Genomic DNA, 24912 nt, shown 5'->3' with positions numbered 1-24912 from the left:
AAATGCTACTGAAATTATGGATTGTTGCCACAACATGGGAGTTGCAGCAAATGATTAAGACCTGGGTTTAATAGAGGTCATTGCCTATGGAAGTCTGGCTTTCGATGGTATTTAAAGCCCTGGATGGATACAGGTGCCTAGGTACATTTGTAGATGCTCTGCACTGCCAACAGTGCAAGTTAGGGAATTCTCTTTTAAAATGTCTTTGAGGTGCCTGTTTGGAACTCCTGTATGGGATTTAGTGTCACCCTGCCTGAGCTGTATGAGGAGGAGCTGTGGAGGCCCTTCTGTATTCATCACACAGACACAGCCACCTGCTGTCCCTGAGAGGCAGAGGAGCTCCTGGGAAAGGGAGTTTTCCTCCCTGGTAGGTGCAGAAGGAGTCTGCATGAACTGAACCCACTGTGGGATGGCAAGGTCAGATGAGATGAATCCCACTCTGTGTCAGGAAGCGATTACACATCTGGTCATTTGCTTAGAGTTAATGGAAAGGATGATGCATATGCTGTCCAAGGGAAAAATAAATCAGTGTTCATATCCCAGTCTCATCTTCTGTAACACAAGCATATCCATCTTATCGCTTGAGAAGGGAAGGAGGATCAGGGAGGCTTTAACTGAAAGACTGCAGGCATCTCAAAGTAGGGAAAGGAGAAGGAGCAGAGCCTTAATACAAAGGTTATCTTCTATTCTCTGAATGCTTTCAAATTGGTGTTTCCATTATTCAGAGCTATGTTCTACACACCTGGAATTTTTCATCCCTTTATACACCACTCAACTTCACTGAGTTCTTAAAAGTGAGATATACCAATGCCTAAAATGCATACAGCTGCAGCCAAGTAATAAGTTTAGAGGAAAGCATGGTTTTGTGCATCCAAATCTATATTCAGGGACCTCACTTGTAGCAGAAACTAGAATAATTTTCAATAACAGAAATTTTGCTGTGACTTATAGCCCATCAGTAAGTATTATTTTTCTTAATGAAAGTTTTTAGTTAATATAAGTGCAACTCTTGAAACACCAAGAAAGCAGCTAATGTGTTCTGGAGATAGTGTTACTTGCAGTACAGTATTTGGCATGCTGCTTCCAATAGGTAAGTTTAACAAAAGAGAAGAGCTTGTTCTTCAGAACAAGATCTGAATGTGAACCATAACCATGCTCTGGAGCATTTGCCATCACAGAAAAAGTTTCTTTGCAAGCAGAGGTTCAGCTTGGCAACTCCTGCAGATAATTTCATGGTGATTTATTCCTTTTTGAAGAGCATCAGATGGTACTGATCTTTCGTCTCTTCCTCTGTCGCTCTCTTAAAATGTGACATTTTTGTCATGTTGTTGTCCTGAGCAGCACAAGCACAACTGCAGCAGCACTAGTACTGATGTCACCTCAGGAGTTTCTCAGCCAACCTTTTACTGCAGCTCCCCGTGGATGCAGCGTCACTCAACACCTCCCCTTTAGTGGTGACTTAAAAACCAAATGCTGCCTTTTGGGATTTTTGATTTCAGAACAGCTTGGTGAGCCTGAGGTCCTGCACTTGGTAGTGATCCAAGGATTTTTGCCAGGATGGCTTGGTCCTTCCTCATCGTTTTTTCCTCAAGGTAGATTCCCTTGGAAAGATAGACCTACACATCTGCCCACATACAGGTATTCTAGGGAACACTGAAAGCTAGACAAGTGCCTTTCTATTATATGCATAAAAATATTCTGCTCTGACAGATATTTTCATTTTAAAAAAACAGTCCTAGACAAGAAGGTATTTTCCTTTTATTCTCAAGATATAATTTTTAATATATTCAACATGCCTCATTAACACATCCAGAAAGGTTTTGGCATCTTGAAGACTCTGCTTCAAAAGTTTCTGCTTTAATACTTTTTGCTTTGTTTTGAAGCTACTTACAAAATCAAAAATGCTACCAAAAAGGCCAACTAAAATGTAATATAAACAAGCTCAAGTCCAGCTGAAAGGGAGCTTTACAGTAATGGTCTGGAAATCCTTATAAAAAGGCTTTAAGTTCTTTTATAGAAAGGATTTTCTTCTATCAGATAAATGCTTTCTTTGCTCTGAGTAACTTTCTGGTGATTTCTTGCTTGAAAAAGACTTGTCAAGTTCTGAGATCTGTTTAAGCTCCAGGAATAATGCTCCTTCATCTAGGTCACAGTTCCACAGAGTAAGAAGTTAAGAGAAGTCCCCTTTTTCCATCAGCCAAACATTACTCCACACCTTCACTCTTTGGAGGGAAATGCATCAGGCCACATCATCCCACTCCACACTCATTTATCAGCCAGGCCAAATCTCTACATGCAGATTTTTAAAGATGTGAATTGAATTTCTGCTAACACACTGCTTGGATAATATAGGGTTTTTCTGTGTTCCAGGGGAATCACTTTCCACCTTTGTAAATTTCTACTGAATAATTTGACTGAGAAACTTCTCTACATTGACTTTCCTGTTATTACCTTTTTATGATACTTGGGTCTAGCTCACCTGCACCATGTGGCCGTACTCAGCCTAAAAAGCTGCCCTTCTGTTTAGGAGGCCAGACTGCTGTCCTGCTTGAAAGCCAAACAAGTGAGTTTGCTCACTCCAAGACCTTGTGCTGTAAGTCCTGGTTGCAGTAATGGCTCTGTTTGTGGTGTCCTGACCCTGCCTCATTTGAGAACGTGATTGCACTGAGTTGAATGACTTCACATGTATATGGTGAGTCACAAGCTTAAGTGCACTCTGAGCTATCTTTCCCTATTATGCTTTGCCAAATCTATGTCTATTTAAACACTTGTGAGAAAGGAGAAAGAAAAAAAGTCTCTGGAGAGAATGACAAAAGGATTTTATTTTGGTACCAGTGTATTAAACACCTGTATCAGCAGATTCTTGGACGTCTTCTCTCTTTCCCAGCTTTCCTTTTGCTCTTCATTACTGAGAATATTTAGCAAATTGCTGCAAGTGAATTACAAACTGCTCAAGATTATTCTTCTATGCCCTGGCCATGAAAGAGCTAAACAGAATGTGAAGACAAAGGGAGGAAGGGGGTCATCATTATTTCCACAAGAATATTTAGGAGGTTTTACTCACATTTGAGACTGGAGGACTTATAATAATGTCTAAAAAGTGCATTCCTAAGCAAAACATGGTGTACAAGAAATAGTTATTATATTTGTTGAAAGCTGTTTATAGAACAAAAAAATATTGTCCACCATCTATCATATGTTGATATCAGTTGCCTGGTAAATAACATTCTGCTTTAGTGTGACAGTAATGAAGAATTTTATCTACAGCCACTGCAATCATAGTTTGCAGCCCTTGTAAATATTCCATTTACTTTTATGTAGGCAAGCACATTCACTGTTAGCCAGATTACTAAAGGGAGGGACTGGATATTTCTACCTTTCACGCCTCACTTGAGAGGTGCCCAATTCCTAGGAGACTCCAGGCTGAGGGATCCTGATGAAGATGCAAATGGTTGCAGCTCCAATAATGACAAAAGACCTAAATTCAGAGGGAATATAATCCATTAGGGCTGTACAATTTGTAACAATACCATGAAGAGACATTCCTTTTAAAAAGGGAACAGCAAAGAAAATGTTTGATGCAATGTGTAATGTAAGGAAGTGGTAGCCTTTGGTAGGTAAGGTTCAAAAAAACCCACTTATCTTAAAATATATTCCATTGACTAACAATCATGTGCCAAAATTAAGCTAAATTACATTCTGACTATTCTTGAACAAAGTTTTAAAAGTTCTGTGTAATAACATTGGTTGAACCATTAATGCAAGTCCTTAAAATATAAGTAGTTTCTTGATACCTTCCACTTTGGGTCATCTTTCTTTGGGAAAAAACCCACACAACAAAACCAGATACTGCTCTACATGCACAGGAGAAATCAATGGATGGGATCAATATTCCCTCCACAGGTAATAAATGCTGAGAAGCATTTCTGTCTATCTAAATTGATCCTGGAGAATTCTTTAAATTGGTTCTGATGTGTATAAAAACCATTTCCCTATTGATCAAAGCTTTTCTTGCTTTCTTTCTTTGATATGTTATTTCATCTCTGCCATCAGGAGTGGTCTCAGGCTTCTGTATGCAGTTATGATAAACAGAATTTCTTCAATCCACACAAGATTTTTTTCTTTTTAATTTAAACCTAGAAATAGCTGGGTTTGTCTTTGAAGATGGATGCTTTGCTTACAGTTAGGCAGTGCAAGTAATTTTTAAATTGGGGAAGTTATCACATCAGAATTATTTGCAAGGAAGTCCAAAGTAACTGCTGTGCTTTTACTAGAAACAACTGCCCAGTTCCTGCTCCTCGACTATTCCGTTGTCTCTGAGAGAAGGAGCTGCTGGAGCAAAGAGGAGAGGTTTTGATCTGTCACTGTCCTTGTTCTGCCCCATTTTTGAGCAGAAGACTTTGCCTGAGCTGCTGAGTCTATGTAAGATGTTACTGGGAGTGAGCAAACAGTGCCAGTTATCAGGAAGAATGTCTCAGCCTGATGTGCCTGGGGAGCTGTGGAGTTTGTGATTTTTGTTACAACACTGTTTTATTAGCACTGAAGCTGCTAGACTGCTCCAGAAACATGAAGTACTGGCAGGCTAAAACAGAACTTTTCAGAGTATTTGATAATGGGATGTTACAGAATTAGTAAATTAATTTGCCCAAAGAAAAGTTAAATGTTTTAATGGGCATATAAAAAGGCTCACCGGTGAGGAGTGGTGATGGTTTGCCCCAGAACTGTCACAGTTTGCAGCTGTTTGGACATGTAAAGCAGTGTGTAGTGTGGTCCTGGCAAGGTTTCACTCAAAATTCATTGTACCAGGAAGACAGTAATCATAGCTGTGATTTCTGTTAGGCTCTTATGAAATATAAATTGTCAAACTGTCTTTTGACAAGTACAGGTTTTGTTCCTTTTACCCCAAGTAATTTGGAACCATCAACCCAGCAAATTAATCTTGTCTAGTTCTGTCTTCTGAAGAAATGCAGTAACAAATTAGATTGCTTCAACCCGCCTGCACTATTTTAAATTTATCCACCAGTTCAAATTAGGAGATGGATTTCATACTGATTTCACAGGAGGGGCTTTGGTTCCTTAGGATTCCTTTCCATAGGTATGCAAAGTTCCTTGCAGATGAGAAAAAGCAGGTTGCTTTCTTATATCTAACACAACTGAGCCTCACTGAATGCAGTAACTTTGCTTTTAAGTTCACGTGTTTAGGTCAGTATGGACACTCCAGTAAATCTGGTGGGATTTTTGCCAGATTCCTGCTTTTGGCACTTTATGGCTACAGTCTTTATCAAACCCATAACTTTATGTACATTTGGAAAATGTACAAGAACAGATTTGCATACAACATAATTAGTTTTAACTAACCCCTTTTCCAGAGTGGGATATGTATCCTAAAAGTAAAGAAAAAAAAAATTACTAAAATATTACTGTCTCTGAGGTACTAAATAATTTTAGGGTTCAGCTCTGGTCTCAAAACAATGTAGATATACAGTTTTAGTAGCAGGAATAGTTCTTCTAGAAGGGCATGGATGATTTTTATTGTTTTAAGTACAAATGTATTTTTCCAGCCCAAACAACAGCACTGCATTGTAATTAATCAATGCCTAAAACAAAGAGCATTGCCAGTCTGGAGACAAGAACAGAGCTTTTCTCTGTAGGACACTGGGACTGGAAACCTACAGCAGTACTTAACTCCAGTGCTGAGCAAAAGAGGGAGCTGAAAGTGCAGTGATTCCCCAGAGTAAATTCAGTCTGGTCCAAGCAGAAAGGTGATTGTCCAGAGGTTCCAGATTCTGGCTACCCCACAGCTCCCAGGTGAGATGGGATTCAGATGAGCATTTTCATGGAAACCCTGTGTTTCACCATCGCCTGGAGGGCAATCTGGGGTCTGGCTTGGCTCCACATTTCTCTGTGGATCCCCAAGGAAGGACTGAAGCCTGAGGTTTGCACATGGAGTAAGCACCATCAGCCAAGTACATTTTAATGCACAGAGTTTTTTCTTGGCTAAGCTGTCATCCCCTTGTAAGGATTCCTTGCACAGAAGTTGTTTGTACCTTTAATTGGCTTTGCTACCTTTCTTTACCTTTTCCAACTCACTGCATCCTTCTTGAAGCAAGTGTCCAGATGGTCAGAGCTTATGTTATTCTAAGGACATAACAGGGGTACATCAGAAAAATTAGTACTTGTGTTTAGCAATGTGCAACAGCAATTCAGCTGTGATTAGTACAGAGGCTGCTACTGTAGGGTCTCTTTGTGGTGGCAATGTGCTTTGTCATCACTCCTTGTTTGCCAGGTTGAGGAAGAAGGCTGAGCTCAGGATTGGCATGGGGCCAGCCAGAGCAAAGCTTCGCTTTGTCTCCCCATGTTGTCAAGTGCACCAACAGATCCAGAGCAGGTTCTGGAAGCCTTGTGAGCTGGAGATCTAGAGGCTGTGAGATCTAGAGGTCAGAGTCCTGGAGACTTTGCATCTTCTAAGCAGAATCTATTCATTTCAATGCAAATCAGCCTAACTGCTCAGTTCAGTGAGTTTGCATAGACCAGCCCCACCTGACAGTTGGGTCAAAGGTATGAAGAACAACCTCTCTTCAGACTTTTACTTTCCTCCAGTGTTATATCAAAGTGCCTTTGTAAGTGACAAGTAAGTATCCTTCATTAAAATACAGCTTTGCATCACAATTATGTAGTAGTTTTTGTTTGCTTTCCTAATTGGAAAAAAATTTTGGAAGAGCAATAAAACACAATTTGTTCCCTCTTCCCAGAATGAAACATCTCCTTTCGGAAGGAAGGAGGGAGTAAATTTACATTATAATGAGCAAATTGTTATGAGCCCATAGATCAGTGTTGACATAAAGGGTGACGGAAATGAGATGTCATTTTGTGCATTCCCCCTCGCATGCATCTGCCTGTGCATCCTGCTGCTACTGAGCCAGGCTGTATCATGGTCAGCAATAGCAACACATCCTAACTCAGGGAGAAGTTCCTGTGAAATTAATCATTCTTCACCAGGGCTGCCAAGTGCACCTCCATCCTTTCCCCAGTGAGTGCTAGCGATGGAGGCAGTGCAGGGTACTACTGCACCTCCTAGCTGCCTGGTTTTTACTGACCCTCTCTATTTTCCTCTCAGCTTTGTCATTTCCCAGGACTGTCAGAATACTGGCATGGACTGACAGGATGAGTGCTACGGTTTTGCTTCAGGCATGTGATTACCTAGCAAAGCATGCAGAAAAATGCAGGGTTGGGGCCTGTCCCTGCCCTGCTCAACCCAAGAAGTGAATGAGCTGAAGCTTTGTCTCAGTTGTCATTCTGTCCTGCCCTTATTTCTGGAAGTGGACTGCAGCTGTCCAGACCTTTTCTCCTGCCTGTCCCTCTCTGTAGCAGCTGGGTTCATTAGTGGTTTTGAGAAGCTGGAAGTGACATTAACCCCTGCCCAGCTGTTGTGGTGTCAGGGCTGCAGGCAAAATGGCATTTGTTTGGCTCCTGGAGAAGTCATCCAGCGATCGCCTGGAGAGTCTCACTGCAAGTGCAATCCATATGCAATGCTTCTGTCAGCAAAGACTTGCTGGAGGAGAGTTTATAATAAATATTCACATCTGCTGCTTTGGACACTCTAATCCATTCTACAGATCTTTGCTGTGTCAGGCTTTGTTCTAGATGAAGAAGCTGAGTAGTTATAAAGGTTTGCAAATAGGGCATATTTATCATGGTTAGCTCCACTCGCTAGTTCCTTTTCTTGCACAAATATCCATGACCACACTAAGCGTAAGTTGTGGTTAAATATTCTCAGTGCATTTTTAAGCTTTTTAGGCTACGTGTTTCTTTTGATAAATGGTGAAATGAAGCCATCAGATCTTCATGAGCAGAACAGACAGCATCATTGTTATGACCTAGTTTGAACAGAGGGACAATATATTCCCTGGATAAACTGTACATCACATAGGCACACCCAGGGCCCTAAAGTGTTAAAACTGGGATAAACTCCTCCATGCTCATGTCTGTTGGGCAGTATGTTCCCATTGGCTATTTGGTGAATAACCTGAGTTACTAAAAATAGAAAAATATCTCCTGTTTTCCATAATCTTCCCAAAAATTATGACCTTGGTGCCAGATTGACTTGGTCAGTGTCAATTTCAATTATTCTTCTGCTGGCAATGTCTTTGCTTTCAGAGAGAAAATCTCAATACATAAGAAGAGCTATAATCACTCAGAAGGTGTATTGAACTTGCTCTAAATAGAAAAAGGTGTTTGACCAAGATCACGACTGACAGTACAGTGATCCCATTGTTGTTAGGGCCACATCAGCTTTGAAATGAAGGAATAGATTTTCTTTTTTTTTTTTTTTTTTTTTTTTTTCTTTTTTTTTTTTTTTTGGTACGTGAAACTCATTATTATTATAGTTAATTTCTAAAGGAGAGTCTTTATCTGGAGACTGGGTAAGAGGCACTTCAAACATATCACTTACCAGCTATTACCTGTGTTTTTATTTAAGCAGGAAGATGATAAACTTATAAACACATTCTGCTTCCTTAAAAGTGTTGAAAACTGAGTCCATTTCATTTGCAAAAAAGCACATGGAAACTGAGAACTCCTAAGAACCTTTTTTAGGTTCTGTTTTATTTTTTCTACTGTTAAAACCCTGTTCTATACTAAGGATTTAAATATTGGGTTTTTTTCCAAAAGGATATAAGGGAGCAAGCACTCAGTACAGTTAGATGCCTGACCTTCTGGAAATCCAGCTGAAAACTCATATCCTCACGTCTTAAGCAGTACAAGAAAAGCAGTGTCAAAAGCATGCTCTGATATCAATACCTCCAGGTATTAGGAGAGCATCTACTCCTCTGGTGCTCAGTCTGTGTTTCAGAATCTGTCCCTGAATAATTGTATCCAAATATAAGTGATTGTCCTGCTCTGGTGTGCACTGGGGAAGCACTTGAGTATTGCATGCAGTTTTGGTCACTGTAACATTAAAAAAAATTATTAAGCTATCAGAGAGCATCCAAAGGGCAACAAAGATGGCAAAGGGCCTTGATGGGAAGCTGTGTGAGGAGTGACTGAGGGCACTTGGTCTGTTCAGCTGGAGGAAACTGAGGGGAGACTCATCAGGGGGAGGGGGAGTGGAGGGGCAGACACTGATCTCTGCTCTGTGGGGACCAGTGACAGAACCCAATGGAATGGCCTGAAGTTGTGTCAGCAGAGGTTTAGGTTGGATATTAGGGAAAGGTTCTTCCTCCAGAGAGTGTTTGGGCACTGGCACAGGCTCCCAGAGAATGAGCACATCACTAAACCTGATAGAGTTCAAAAAAGGTTTGGACAATGCTCTTGGGCACATGGTGTGACCCTTGTGGTGTCCTGTGCAGGGCCAGGAGTTGGACTCCATGATCCTTGTGGCTCCCTTCCAACTCAGCAGATTCTGTGATTCTGTCAAAGTAGCCAGGCTCCTTGTGAGGAGAACATGAGGTCTCCAGACTGGCCTAATCACTCCAAAATCCAATCTCATTGTTATTGATCCGTCCAATTTTCTGTTAATCTATCTCACAAAACAGGAGTACACGTGAGTCTCTTTAAAGCCAGCATCTCAAAACCTCCCGCGCCGCCCTCTTGTGTAGCCTTTGCCAACCTCAGTGATGCCTTTGCGTGTGTTTCAGGTGACCTGGTGGCTCTGGCCAGCAGCGAGGGCTCCGTGAAGGTGCTGTCCCTGGCCGTGGGCCAGCTCTCCGTCCTGCGCGGCCCCGGGGTCGAGGTGCGCTGCGTGCGCTTCCACGGCCAGGATTCCCTGCTGTCCGCGGGCGCCGATGGCAGGGTTTGCCTCTGGACCTGGGCACAGTGACACAGGTGGCCCTCATCGCCTTCCACAAGAGCGGGCTGACAACAGCACTGCGGGCTTATTGCTTCATAGCTCGTGTTTGCACTATTCGGGGAATGTTCGCCCAAATGGAGCATTAGTTAGCATCTATCCAAATAAACCCCTCTATTTCTCCCTCTTTCTGCTGTCACCGTGTTTTCCCCAACACCAAGAATCTCTCTTTAGGTGGTGTCTGGAGAAACAGCTTTACAATGACGCCTAATGCCGGCGCAGCCGAATTGCAAGGAGATTGATTTTTGATGTAGCGCAGCACGAGCCACAGGAGCCGGGGCGCCCCTTCCCCGGCGCAGCCGCCTGTGGGAAGATGAGGCGAAGTTTCCACAATGCGGCCATGGGGGATGTTTTCCCGGACACGGCCGGGGCAGCGGCGATGAGCCGGAGCTGGAGAGCGCGGAGGGGCTGAGAGAACCTCCAGCGCGCGGATCCGAGGGGAGCCGGGCTGAGGGGAGCTCCAGCCGGTGCCTCTGAGGGGAACCGGGCTGAGGGGAGCTCCAGCCGGTGCCTCTGAGGGGAACCGGGCTGAGGGGAGCTCCAGCCGGTGCATCTGAGGGGAACCAGGCTGAGGGGAGCTCCAGCCGGTGGACCTGAGGGGGACCGGCAGCTCTGAGGAGAGCCGTCGCCCCAGCTGGCGGCAGGCGGAGCAGCGGCCGGGGCGGGGGCGCCCCGCCCCTGCATTATTTTTTGGGTTTTACCCCCCGGCTCGTCTCTCTTCTTTTTCCTTTTTTTTTTTTTTTTTTTTTTTTTTTACTACCACCCCCCTAAAAACAAAATTAATCCTAATAGGGGCAGGCAGGGAGCGCGGAGCTGCGCGGCGCGGGCATGGCCGGCGCCCGGGCCGGGGAGTCCCCGGAGGGGCGCGGGGGCTGCCCGCCCGCCGGGCGCGGGGCTCCTGCGCCCGCCCTCCCCCGCCTGCCTCCCGCCTAACCCGCGATCGCTCCCCCCCTTCCCCCGCCGAGGCGAAGCTGGAGCCGCAGGAGATCCGCCGGGCACAGGGAGGGGACAGGGATGGGTTGTTTTCTCTCCCCCGCCCGCCCCGAGACCTGAGGAGATGCAGCCCAAGTTCGCCGCGATGACTCTGCTGCTGGCACCGGGGTTTCTCCGCGGCATCGCAGCCTCCGGACCGCCTGAATCCTGCTCCCTCTGAATCGTCGGCTCCGGGTTAAAGCTCAGTTCTCATGGTGTGGTTGCTGGGCTGCCGCGCTCCCGTTTTGCGATGGGAGGTGGAGGAAAAGGGATTGTCCGTGAGTCAACACCGAAAACGTGATTAGGATGAACTGCTTTCACTAATCTCTTTCTAACCTTTCAGTCCATGTTGGCCTGTGACCCCTCTCAGCTTTCACATCCAGCCTGATCAGGTAGGTGTGAATTATTTACTTGGGGTGAGGGAAGGCGGATGGAAACGTTTCAGAGACTTACCTACGATCCTGGCCTCTCTCAGGATGAGAAATGATGAGAAAGTTCAAGCTGTAAACTAATTCTGAGCCAAGCAGCATTTGTTTACTTGTTGAAATGTGTCCGTGCAAGACGTCTGCAGTCTGTCTGATTTCCAGGATCGAGCCGAGTGCCTGTGAGTTGCTGTGGGACATCTCAGCTGCTGTAGTAAAATATCTGGGGAGAACTTTTATATACATATATGTATACACATGCATTTGTTTTGAGAGCTTCCTCATAAAACTCCAGCAGATTCTCACAAGTGTTTCACATTTCCTCAGATATGAATGACTCTGTTTGCTGCTTCCCCCCCACCCCAAATGCCCACAAATCTGCAGTGTTGCAACCTACCTGTAGCATTAGGTGGGCAGATTCTCTGCTCTGTAGATATGTAAAGCAGCCGTATCTGCATGAATCGCTGGATTTCCAAACAGCATCTTACAGTGGATATTGCTAATAGGAGTAACAATAGTCCTTGTGATGGAAACACAGCTAGTACTTCAATTAAGAAGATATCTTTTCGAATTTGATAAATCCTGTGTAATATCCGGTGTCTCCCTCTGTTGTGGCTTTGGAAAAACTGCTTGGTCAACAGGATCCTTTAGCTGCTTCTCTGGGATTAAAGCTTTCTCCTCCTACTGCTCCTTTTTTTGCTTCAATTAAGGGAGAATTAATTGCTGAACATCTGCAGTCCACCAAAAATGCCAATATATAACAATGTCCCCCCGAGGGGTGGGAAGGAGTACGTGTTTGCCCGTGTGTGTAGGTTAATGCATGTTTGTGTAGATTCTGTGTGCCTGTGTGTGCATGCTCTGGGAATGGAGGAAAAGAAGGGATGATGACACACACACCCCAACAGTCCTTCTTGTTTTGGTTTGTGCCAGCATCTACCTCCGTAGTTCTGCAGTCCATGTAATGCTGATATTTCATCTCATTTAAAAGTTTCCTGTAATACTTTGCCCAGTTTTTTTAAGAGGGGTCAGAAACCAGTTTGCTGCCTGGGTTGCACTGGCTGCGGGCTGGTGCGTGGGCAGGTTGGTGGCAGTGATGTGGCACTGTGGGCAGCCAGAAGTGTTCCCAAGACACCGGCACGGAGCCTTCTCTCCCGGCGCCGACTCTCCCGGGGGTCACTTAAAGCCCCTCTCCCTGCCGGGCTCCGTCCTCACTCCACCACTTCAGCACAGCTCACCGGAGCTCGGGCCGTGCTGCATCGCTCCCGAAGTTTTAGAAAGGCTCCAGCTTAATCGGGCCGACACATTTCAGCGGCTCCATGCATTATGCAGGCATTTAACGCCCTGCACTCCGCGTTTTTTGCTGGGAATTACTGAAATGCTGAATAATGGAGAAGGTGAATTGCATCTTGATCTCTGACAGGGTTAAACATACCTGCTGTGGGCTGGGCTGTTTTGGTAGCCCAGGAAGTCCCTCTTCAGAAACGCTGTAAATAAGATTCTGTACTATTCCACCTCTCGCAGCTCAAGTTTAACCCAGCACCATCTTTCAGATCAGACACAGATCTGACAACAGATAATGTTTAACTCATTTTCAGCTCAGGTTTCCCATCTCAGTTTAATGAAGTGGGCTGTGCTCCATACGTAGCACCAAGGGACAGTGGCCACCACAGGAGGTTTAAACCAGTCTTAAACTTGGCTTCAAAACCCTCCAAGCTGCCCATCACCATGCCATTTCAGGCAGCTGGTTTAATTTCTGGTGCATCCAAAAACTCAACTGCAAAAATGAGGAAAGTAAAAATTTGATTATTCTATGAACCACCATTCCTTCAGGGATATTTTATGTTCATATGCTTCCAGGCATGTGTGTCTAATGTAGGTATTTCACATGCTTTGTTCTATTTGCCAATAATTAAGAAGAGGTTTAAAAAAATCAAATGAAACAGTGGTAGTTAAAAACTTTGATTTATTCTTTGGTACTGGTTGAAAGAATGACTTTTATGAGTCAATATTCCTTCAATTTTGAGTTTTTTCTCACTCAAAACTGTTTGTTTTCAGACCACAACACTGGTCTCCCTATGGAAGCAACTGTTTGTATCTGGCTTTGAGGTCCCATGGAGAAGCCGAGGAAGGGGATGGCTCTTCACACCCATGAAGCCTGGATACTTCTCTTTGTGCTCCCTGGTTTGGTCACTCCAGCTGCCATCAATCATGAAGATTACCCCGCTGATGAAGGGGACCAGACCTCCAGTAATGACAATCTGATCTTTGATGATTACCGGGGGAAGGGCTGTGTGGATGACAGTGGCTTTGTGTACAAACTGGGAGAACGTTTTTTCCCAGGACATTCCAACTGTCCTTGTGTCTGTACTGAGGATGGACCTGTTTGTGATCAACCAGAATGCCCTAAAATCCACCCAAAGTGCACAAAAGTGGAACACAATGGATGCTGTCCAGAATGCAAAGAAGTGAAAAACTTTTGTGAATATCATGGGAAAAGTTACAAAATCTTGGAGGAATTTAAGGTATGGAGCCCTTTCTTCAGTATTTCATATTAGTATGCTTTAGGAATGGTATTTTTTGTTGGGAGCTCTCAAAGGCACTCAGTATTTGCTTACTGCCATGGATGAATGCTGAAGTTGAAGTCATTTTTAGCTGTGATACAGGTCTGGCTCATGTGAAAGCTGTCACCTCCCCCTTATGTGCACTTCCTGAGGGCCAGTGGTCAGTCAAAAGACCCTGTGGGAATTGCCAGCCCTCTGCATCTGCCTCCTTTGCTCATAGCATGCTCATAGTCATGCTGGACTACCAAGGGTGTGTAAACCAGTACTGAGTGCTTTTTAAGGACCCCTTTTGCAATTTGGATAGCAAAAAATTGATGGCGTGGTGCTGAGAGTTGTTACTCATAACTGTATGTGCATGCAAATAAGTAGATGGCAAAGTTTATTTAATTTTTTCATTTCAACTGTGATAAGGCTGTCTAGAATGGAGAAGGTGAAATCCTAGGCAGATGAGCATCTCAAGCAATGAGAAGCGTGGGGTTTCATTGTAATGGTTGAGTTATTGTAAGGAATGTCATAAAGAAATCCTGAAATATGTCCTAAATACAAGTCAGTGTTTTCCAAAACCACTACACAACCTACAATTCTCATTCTAATGAGTTTGATCACAAGCTTTCAATTCTGCTATGGAAAACAGCATTTCACAATGAAGAACAGGGGCTGTAAAAGCTGCAGGTTACAAGTTTGTTCTTCCAGGTCACGTGGCTTTAAGAGTTGAACCTCCATAATTAACAACAGCCCAGAACTCTTCATGGCTGAGTGCCAGATCTTATTATACACTTGGCCAGTTCATTGTCTTCCCTGCAAGGAAAATAATTTCATATAGGTCTGAGTACTTCACCAGTTCTCAGTAACATAGATGGCAGTTCCCTTTTTCACAGAAATTTTCATTTTCAGGGAAGGTAGCAGTTAGTAGTTCTTTTCTTCTATCATGTGTGGTGTATGTTTATCTTTTTCTGTCCATCTGAAACTGCAGTCACTGAGTCTGCCCAAGACAGTTTAATGTCTCAAGCACAAGGTAATACAAATGTAAGAGGAGCATCTCCTTGAGGGCCACCCTGATCAACCTGCTCTGCTTTGCTGAGGGATATGAAGATGCTGATCTTGTGAACTGCTCAGATAACAGTTTCTTCTTGCCCTGAGAAGGCCTGGCCCAAGTTCATCCCATGATCACACTTCAGTGGTTGTATTTTGGCAGCTGTGTTGTCAGGTGGTGAGATATCCCACCTAGGTGATCAAGTTTTCATGTGAGAGGTATAAGGTCTCATTTTTAGGAAGCAGAAATTTGTAAGGACTCTTTGAAGAGATTTCAGTGGGAGAGATAGATCTTGTCATTAAAGTATCTTTTGCATGTGATTTAAGTGGAAAAGAGATGATCTCTTTTCTTGAAAGAAATTATCCTGATAACAGCTTAAACTGTAGGAAAACAGAATACAGGAGAGAAAAGCTGCTGGAGAGAGTTAGGAGCCATCTGGTTCCCTGCTTGCTGTATTCAAATACTTGGGGTGCTGTGTGGAAAGCAAAGTTCCAGTACACTCTGAGAAGCACAAAGTAGACAGTGTCACGCCACTCTGACACACAGTAACCTTCTGTCCAGAACTAATGTGAGATCCTTCACACTTAATTTAGCTGACAGTCAAACTTTTGACCTGGATCTGTGTTTTGCTGAAAGCTCAATATGATGTGGGATAGAGCAGAAACCAATGTTTTGGAAATCTCTGTGTTTACCTAGAATAAACAGTGGATTGCTTTTTTCCTCAAAGTACTGTAGGAGAGTCAGACAATGGAAGATCACTGTTTTGTGGGGAAAAAAGAAGCACCTGTGAACTATGACTATAAATTCTATAGGAGAGGCAGAACTTCAAGATTCAGGAAGCTGCTGCTCTGAAGTCTTGACTTTATGAGGCATCCAAGCATTTTGTTGTTTATTTCAGCAGAATAAAGATTATACCTGCTATCTCTGCAGATGAAATCTTGAGCAGCTCATAGGTTTTACAGGCTCTGAGCTCTGCTCTTCCCTCATCCTGTTGAATTTATAAGGTCTGCAAACTTTCTCACATCCATTGCACACACACTGAAGTCAAAGACGAGAGGCTGTTCTGACTCAAACCCAGGCTGCTTTCAGTGGAAACAGAGGCACTGTTTTATGTGGTCTCAGAACCCTTTCACCCACTTGATTTACTTTTGCTGGTATGTAGATTCCAAATCGTCATCTATAGAAGTGCTTGTCACTGCTGAGTTTCAGCTGAAATTAGCCTCTATTTAAAAATCTTTTGCAAGTGTGTGTCTGTGTGTGTGTGCCAGGACTGACTCATCTTGTAGAAATTTCAGCTGCCTGATCTTTCACAAATTTGGTTTAATTTTTTTCTCTCAGAATATTTTTTCCTAGGGTATCAATACCTATGAGAGGTTTCCAGTTGGGTGAATTATCCTATATTGTTTCTAGATTTTTTTTTTTTTTCTCAGGTTTGGGGTGAGAAATGTAAATGTAATTCAATCTTTTTTTCTTACCACTGGCAGTAACTGTGATGCTGTCAGAGTAAAAGCGTAGTTACAAAGGCCCATTTCTTGAATATTTAGCTTTCTTCTAGTGAACAGATCTTGTACATCTGATTTTTTTGAGTCATAACAGTCATAAGCACAAAATACAAGCATGCCAACAAGCCATGTAGCTTAGACAGTTGTCCAAATATTTATGCTTGTGCCCCTCAATCATAAACATGTACAAATGAAATGCTGAACTGAAGTTCAATTATAAATCCAAACCCACTGAGAGTTTTTTCTTGTATCCTTTTGTAAAATTTTGTGTCTGACAGATGGCTTAGTAACCCCAGGCAGCATCTTCATAGCATCTTCATCTCTTATGGGTCCTGGGAGATGTTGGTGGGTTTGGGACCCCAGCTGCCTGTACAGAGCCTGCCTCATTCCATGATTTCAGTGGGATTTACCCCCAGCTTTGGCTGAGGCTGGGGCTCCACCTGGAAACCCCTGCAGAAAAGGCCAGCACAGTCTCTCTAATGTTAGCTATGATCTGATTCAAATGTGCAGATTAAAATACAGATTGATGCCTGGTGGTCAGGATTCTGATACCTGTGGAGCAGGAGAGAGGGCAGACCTGGTAGGTTTTACTGGGATCCATCACTCTCTTTCCCATCTTTCTTCTGCTTTTCTCTTTGTTGGACTAGAATGTGGCCTCTCAAGTCCCCACTGAGCAGGGGTGAAGGCAGCTGTGGTGGCTGCAGGGAAGGTGTGAAGGAAGCTGGAAGTCTCAGGCTGTTTTCTCCAGAGGGATCTGGCAGGGACTCTCGGGGTCACTTGGCAGCTGCTTTTTCTCTCACACATCATGCTTGCTTTGGTTTAAGTCCTGGAGGTTAAGGTCTGAATCCCAAGTGCTCTGCACTCGCTTGTAGGAGAGGAGATCTTCCAGGGAGGCTTTTAATCCTCCCCTTTCTTCTCAGAGACAGAAAACAAGCAAATGGAGATTGGTCTTGGTTATTGTAAGTACACATGGCTGTGTTTTAAATGAATGTCCCCAGCCAGCAGCTGATGTAAAGTTAAGGAGACAGTGTTCTGCCAGCGTGACGGATGTTCATTGGCAGCTGATGGAGAACTCCTGCAAATGTCACTGAGGCAAGTGTCCCTAAGTGCTGATTACTTCTTGCTCTCTTGCATAACTTACTGGCAGAAAAGCACACACCTTTGAGAAATGGAATTATGGCGTGGTTACAGTGCATTTGTAGCCACAGTGAGGAGCCACTGGAAGAGGATTGGGTTGTCATTTTGGAAAGTCCATTATCAGCTCTCAACTTCCTGGGTTTCTCACCCAGCAGAGGCACATCCAGAATAACCTCCTGCAGACCTCTGGATATGTAGCAAAATGCCATTGCTGGGAGATAAATGGTCAGTTCACAAGAGATTGTCAAGCTGACATCTTGAAATATTCTCTCCATTTTGGACTGACAGGCAGGGACTGCTCCCTGTCCCTGCAGGAGAGTGAGCATGGTGCCATCCTCCTCCAAGGCAGTGGCAGAAATTTCCTAAGCACAGACATTAAAATATCTGTGTTAGCCTGGCAGAACGTTGGGTGAGCTGTCCTTTGGGTGGGAACACCAGAGGTTTTGGCCGTCCTGATGATGTTCAAGTGAGAAGGGCAGCTTCAGCCTGCAATTGTGAACTTGAGCTTGGAAAATACTCTGGACATTTTTTTGGATGCTTTTCAGTGGCTGTCTTCCTTTCTGCCAAGCACAGAGCTGCAATTTCTTCTAGCCATTGGCTCTGCCAGTGCTTATCCTTTGCTGCTGCCTTTATTTGCCTGCCCTTCCCAATGACTTCTCCACTTCCTTGTTCTCTCCCCTTCCACCTTTGTTCCTCCCAAACCTATCCTCACTGAAAAAGTCCCTAGGTGATGCCCAAGTATTTGTCCCTTGCATCAGCATAAGTGTGGAGAGGTGGGAAAATAAACCTTGCTCTTGCCCTTTTCTTCCACACTGGAGGAAAAACAGAAAAAAAAAAAAAAAAAGCAGGAAAGGTGAAATTTTTCCTTCCAGGGCAAAGTTTTTGCTGACTTGAAAAGAGACAGGATTTCATTGCTAAAGTTCTACTTCATTTTTCTTTCCCCTGTTCCCTGCCACTACATCTTAAGTTCATTGCTTTGTAAATCACCTGTAATCCTTCAGTGAAGGTTTTTGTATCTTGCTGATTTTATGTCTTCCTGAACAGTGCTTTGCACAGTAGGGACACAGCTCTAGCTGGGTTCTTCAGGGTGTAATCAGAACCCGAAATATATGAGGGACTGTGTAAGCATAGCATTATCACACACTGATTCTCAGCTCATTATGGAAACCTTTACTTCAGAATAGTGGCACCTCCTTCTCCTTTGTTAATGCTCTTTAAAATGTTTTATTAATGTAATTACCTGAATTTAACTGAACAAAGCAAGGCCTCTCATCAAAAGGCACATGCAAGCAGGTATGCAGCTGCTACCCCAGCAGCTCTCAGCCCCTGAAACACAGTGTGTCCATCCTGATGCTGGAGGAGGCAGCAGGAGGCAGTGAAACCAAAAAGGGATTCCCCACCCCCAGAACTGTGCCAGAAATAGAAATTAAGTGGTGTAAACAACAGCCTGCCTCAGACCGCCAGGTACCCAGGCTAGGAGTGCAAGCTTATCAAATAGGAATGGAGCACTTGGGATGTTGCAGAGTGTTACTGGTGGGGTGGTGCCCTTAGGTGAGAAACAAGAGTGTGGCAGCCCTGGGTGGAGAGGGCCCCCATTGAAATATTGGCTTTTTTCTTTCCCAGATGTGTGCAGCAGGCTTTTTTTTTTCTATGACTCAAGTGGGGCTTTTTTTTTTCTCTGTCTTGTGTGTTCTGCAATTTCACATATGGCTAGAAAATCATAATACAAAAGAAATTTCAATAATGTGCCTGTGCTTTAATAAAAAGAGCCATGAACAATGCTAGCTCTGAAGATAGCATACAGCCATTGAAATCAGACAGGGGAAACAGAACATCAGTCAGATGAAAAAGTATGATTTATTATCTCCCTCCTGGCAAAATTACAGTGACAATGTCTATGCAAAGGAATCTAAAATTACTGACTTACTGTATTTCTGTCATAATTTGTACCAAGAAAACATACTAAAATAGATAGGCCTGTCACATATTGATCTATAGTGAAACCTATTTTTAAAATTATGCTATGAATTTAGCTACTGATTCTGTAATATATATATCACACTATGCACAAATATATTATTACAATAGGTGAAAGAAGGTGGGCTTTATTCAGAATTTGGCTAAAAAAAATCCATGTAATTTTCTTCCCTAGAGCACAGTAATGCATGGGAGGCCCCAAAAGCTCAGAGCTCAGCAGTGCTGGCTGTGCCACACACAGTCTCAGAGCTCCCCACTGAAATGGATGAGACCCAAAACCTGAATCCCCACAATTCAGAATCAGCAGGAACTGAGCACAAGCCCCCAGTTTTAGTCACGGTGCAGCAGCCCAGTGCAGAGCTCAGCCTGTACATGCAATCCCAAGGGAATGGTATTTTTCCAGCAAATATGACACAGGAATTAATGTGTGCCCAACATTTGTACTGCCAGAGCTGGGGCTGGGCTTTCAGTTATTCACTGCAGGAAATAGCCCATCAGCTCTGCTGGCTTCCAGAATCAGCACTGTCCAGGCAGCTGCTGAAGGAGAGAGGATATCTCTGCCCAGCCAGTGGAGAAGCTCTGGCACTTCCCTGCCCTCCCTCCATGGCTGCTGGAGCCTTACTGTTAAGAAAACAGAGTATGTAGTACATGCAGGTGTTACCAGCTCCTTCCAAGAGTGGTAAAATCAAGTCTGAGGCTTTATTGTTGTGCCAGACAATGCTCCGTGGGGCCAAGGAGAGAGCTGCTCATCCCTTGGCTCTCCCAGGCTGTTTTTCTCTGTCACCCAGGCTGTTTCTGTGGGGCTGGTGAGCAGGAGGTCCTCGGGTCATCAGCTTAGGAAGAAGGGTGTCATCCTTAGAAACATTCACAGCTCATTGGTGAGAAGGTTTTTTAGGAAACTATTTCCTGCCAGAGCGAGGGAAAGTGCAGGTATGTGATTGTTGCCACTGGAATGTGCTCTATGCAGAATTGCATTCATTTAAAAAATGCTCAATCAGCCAATTCTAGTTGCTGTTTTAAAAGCTATAATTAGATAAGTTATAATGCTCAGTCTAGTTGCAAAATAAGGACATGTGAGGCTTCCTTACTCTGTTCTGTGTAATATCAAAGGTAATTCTTTGGGAATTACAGTAAAATCAGTATGCTTGGAGAAGCAATAGGGTTTGAAACAGCTCCTGAAAGTGGGGAATCTCTCAGTCTGTTAACTGTGGTCATCCCAGTCAGCAAAACCTTTCTGACTGAGGGTTAGCCCAGTGTGGTCCCTGTGTAAGCAGACCCCAGTGTATTCTCTCAGCCCAGATAACCCGTTCAAACTCATTTTCAGTTCACATCCTTCCCAGCCTGTGCTCGTAACCAAATGATGGCATCCCCTGAGGAGCAGAAACCTCCCAGACACCACTGGCAGCTGCAGAAGGAAGAGGACCAAGGTCCACACCTCCTCCCCAGTGATGTCTGGTTGTATTATACCTACCTCCATAATAGCAACTCGGTGTTTTATCAGTACATGGAGCTGATCTTCCACCCTCCCCCATCTCTCAGTGTGAACAAAGCAGGAAACAGCAGACTCAGGTACAGGGAAAGAAAACGCATGTAAAAGGGATCACCTTTCCAACCAGGTCCTCCGTTCCTTTCTCCCTGCTCCAAGAGCCTTTCTCCTAGATATGGCTCCTTCATTGCAAAAGCCAACCAGGAGGGAATGGAGAGCACAAAGATGCCAGCTGGGCTCACTTTCCTTGCTGACATTAAAAGGAGCTTAAAAAAAAATGCGAAGCACACACAGACATTTTGTCTGTGTCCAAACGGGGCTGCACTTCACACGTTGGAGCCACAGTCCCATCTGTCATATCTGTAACCTTTCAGAAGGAGTCCCCTTCCCTGGGCACTGGGCATGTCTGAACTAAAAAACTACTGTAATTGAGTCATAAAAATTATCACCAAAGTAACAGAGCCCCAGGGTAGGTGAGGTGCAACTATTGTAAGGAATAAAATGAGACATATATCAAAGCAAAGAGAGCGTTCTCACGGAAGAAGTGCAAAGTCATGTTTTTACAGAAAGCTTTGCTGCTGCTCTCGGGAGAGAAAAGGAACCACGAGACTGCAGATACACAGCTCTGGTGGAAAAGGGGCCAGGACTCAGCTCAAGGTTGTCTCTCTCAAGGTTGTCTCTCTCATCAGCTAATGGAGGAGTCACTCTTCAGATCCAGACAGGGTTCCAGGAGCCTTTTAAACTCATCAAATTGTGTGGCACAGAGCAAATCTATGAGTACAAAGCTCCTAAAGCCATCGCAACCCTGACTCATCAGATGTGGGCCCAAGATACTCAGGATGAGGTGCATCTTCTGTGCCCTTCATTTGCCTTTGCTGATCTGTAGGGCTCCCCAGGAATGTTCACAAAACAATGGCAAGAGTAATGTTGTTTATGATCATGGACAGGTATGGCCTGGGAATGAGGGGAGGAGAGGAATACACAACCTGGAGCGATTAAAGCATCCTTGTGCTTTTCCATCTCCAGAATCCAAGCCTGGTCACCAGCACGCTGGAAAGACTCTTGTGTTAGCAATGTTTGCGTGTGTGTTGAGGGCTCCCTTAAAAACAGGATCTCAGCATCTGCTTCTCCTGCTTCTTGGAAGCCAGGTCCTTGGTTTAGCCAATCTGCAGTGTGGTGCAGGCATTTTTCAATTTTTGGATGGCAAAGTTGATTTGTGTTGCTAGTGCTCCATATAAGTAGGATACAGCTCCAATTTTTTCACTGCAGATAAATTATCTAATGACTTAATAGTTTTTTCCTGTTGCAAAGTCATTTGCAACCTGATGGTTGTTTTCAGTGAGTGTGTTTGTCTATAATTACTCAACATATTGTCGATTTGAGCAACTTTCCACCTATGGAAAATCCAGGTGGTTACAGTTTTTGTAGTATAATTGATGTTGTATCTCCACTAGCTGGCTGGATGATTTTTATTTTATTAAGTAAGTGACAAAAATGAGAGGAATTTTTGCCCTTTGCAGGTTTTTGTATTGGCACATACAAAAGAGCCATTTACCAAATTTTTAACAAAAATTAGATGGCTATTTACACACTGCTTATAGTGAAAGCCAAGTGAGCAGCTCAAAAGAGAAATGGGCAGGTTTCAGTCCCACTTTCAGGTGGGACTTGTTCATCAGCTCCTTCTCCACAAGTTTGGCACCTGCAAAATTTCTCAGCTGAAAGCTCTCTGAATTGTCCTGCAATCTTCTGCTAATCTGACTGAGATCACAGGCAATTTCAATGACAATGAAAATGATTCTAATTTCTCCCCCAGGAGTATCTCTGATGAATGCTATCCCAGTTCCTTTTTCATTCCTCTCCCCTGGTTTATGACTTCCCACCTCAGCCATAATATGGAAGCCATTTTTGCCTCCAAATTTATTCATCAGGTCCTTTCAAGCTTTCTTTCCTTTCTTGCTTCCTGCCAATAAATTCCCCACCTGAAACTGTAGCTACAGAGATAATTTCCATCAGAATTGCCATTGTCCTTAGTGTCATTAAAAGTTACAGCTCCTCTTAAGATGTAATTTGCCCAATTTGACAGACGTCACTCTGCATCGCTCTGCTTTTCCTGCTGTTTTGCCTGCATCAAGCAGGATGCCTTCAGTCCAGCCTGTCTGAGGGATGGGATTATCTCTGTGAGTCTCTTGAAAACTAAAAGAGGGGGGGATTGACAGCAGCAATGGTTTCCAGTCTTCCTTTTCTTGGAGCCCAGCACTTGCAGGGGATGGGACACATCCAGAGTGTAGACAGGAGGTGTATGAGGATACAACTCGTGGATCTGAATCTATGGCAATGATGCCTTAAGTGTGCAGAACTGCCAGGTGAGATCCATTGCATCCCAAACCACCTTGGCATCAGCAGAAATGCAGAGGATGGCACTTCCTTTTTAAGGGGTTGGCACTTCTTCTTCTAATGTGTTCTCAAAGGGGGAGAAAGCATTTCAACTCTGTATTCAGTAAAACTGGCAATAAAAGCATTTTCCCCTTTGCAGTATCAGCTAGAAGAGGAACATTCTTGCACACCACGTCCTTTTTGGTGTTTGAAGGAGCTGATTTTGGTTTGCAGTGGTACCGAGAGTCCCAATATCTCCTCTGCCTTTGCTCTGGTGTGATGGCTCCTTGGGTTTCCCCAGAGCTCAGAATCAAGCCCACTGGCTTGGTTTTGTGTTTATACCCATCTTTGTGTTCCAGTCAAGCAAGCAGATTGCTCCAGTCATTCTGGCCATGTTGGTAATTCACCTGTTTGACTCTGAAGAACACCACAGGCCCCAATAACAGATACACTCAATTCAGTGGAAATACTTGGATTGTCTTCCAGTGACTTGGACAGCCCCTGCACGATGATCAGTATGTGCATGGTAACATGATGAGATGGTTGTAAACAGTCATTTTGTTCCCCAAAAGAAAAGTCAGGTATTCCTGATACAATAGCTGTGGAGCCTGGATTGCTCTGCTCCTGTCTGGTAGGAGCTGTATCTGCTTGGTGAAGGGCTGTTGTGTGTCAGGCATGGGACCTTGGCAATGAGATGAAGCCTTCCAGGATGGGATTAGGGCACATCCTTGTACAAGAACTCTCTTCAGGCTTAGCTATAGGAAGGAGGGGGAAGAGAGCAGCACAACAAATCCTGATTACTGCATCTCAGGCTTTGAGCAGCCTGGATCCAGTAAAGATGTAAATCTTCTTCCACTGAAGGCTGAAAACCCAGGATCAAAGAAGATGCCACACAATTCAAGGCCTTTTCTTGGAAAAGTGAAGAGAGGTCTAAGTGTTAGGAAATGCTGTGCTAAACATGCCTGGAGGAGCTGACATCTAAATTCATGGAGTGGAAGGTCTCCAGGAGTAACAGGTCAGTTTTAATGATACAAGACCAACTGGCTCTTGAAATATTCAGGTGCCAAATAGCACTTTAGTCTTGGAAGGCTTCTTGGAAAATGAGCAGCATTTTCCCAGCTTCTGGAGGGGTATGACCCTCAAACCCCAAGTCTGAGCAAAGCCAGCTGGAAGAATCCCAACTGATCACAGGGAATTGCAGCCTTAAAACTCGGTCTGAGACATCTGAGCTGGGTGACTTGGAAACCAGTTAGCCTGGTGAATGTGGCAGCAGAGCAAAAAGTGAGGAAAATGGCTTCTTATTGACTGACAGAACAAACAGGTGAACAAAAAGTATCAGTCAGATGTAATCTTCAGGGTTTTTAGTTTGTCTTAGGTAAATCACTCCCTCTCCACCTCTCCAGAGCTGTTGGTATAGAAGCAGCTAAGAGTGATTGATGAGCAGACATAAAGACAGAGAAATCCTGATTGCAGGCAAGCAAGAGGAGGGCTGCAAAATTATATTTCACTGATACATATATGCTTCCTCCATTCACTCAGGGAGAATATTCCCTACTTGGTGAGGATATAGAAAAGCCTTTCCTATGTTTGGGGCAGCAGAGGGGT

At 44.0% G+C, this 24912-nt stretch overlaps 2 protein-coding genes across 6 annotated transcripts in view; both read left to right on the top strand.

Annotated features, from left to right (window-relative positions):
• SPAG16 (sperm associated antigen 16) overlaps positions 1–9971 on the top strand; it is a 358597-nt gene extending 348626 nt beyond the window's left edge. For both annotated transcript variants that reach the window (XM_053947319.1, XM_053947318.1), the window contains exon 16: positions 9636–9971. In XM_053947319.1, coding sequence (XP_053803294.1) covers positions 9636–9817 — 182 coding nt within the window. In that variant the 3' untranslated portion in view covers positions 9818–9971. The remainder of the gene's footprint in view (positions 1–9635) is intronic.
• A 712-nt stretch (positions 9972–10683) lies between these two features.
• The window catches only part of VWC2L (von Willebrand factor C domain containing 2 like), a 46801-nt gene continuing 32572 nt past the window's right edge, over positions 10684–24912 (top strand). For 3 of the 4 annotated variants that reach the window (XR_008431787.1, XM_053947320.1, XM_053947322.1), the window contains exons 1-2: positions 10684–11208; positions 13294–13760. Coding sequence is in view for 3 of the 4 variants with exons in the window: in XM_053947320.1 (XP_053803295.1) it covers positions 13350–13760 (411 nt within the window). In the remaining variant the exon portion in view is untranslated. Of the gene's footprint in view, positions 11209–11291; positions 11421–13293; positions 13761–24912 lie in introns of all 4 variants that reach the window. The other variant, XM_053947321.1, reaches the window with a different exon arrangement.

The sequence above is a fragment of the Vidua chalybeata genome, chromosome 7, assembly GCF_026979565.1.
Source record: "Vidua chalybeata isolate OUT-0048 chromosome 7, bVidCha1 merged haplotype, whole genome shotgun sequence".
Taxonomy (NCBI): Eukaryota; Metazoa; Chordata; class Aves; order Passeriformes; family Viduidae; genus Vidua; species Vidua chalybeata.
Note: the sequence above shows the minus strand (reverse complement) of the source record. Positions and strands in the feature narration are given on the sequence as shown.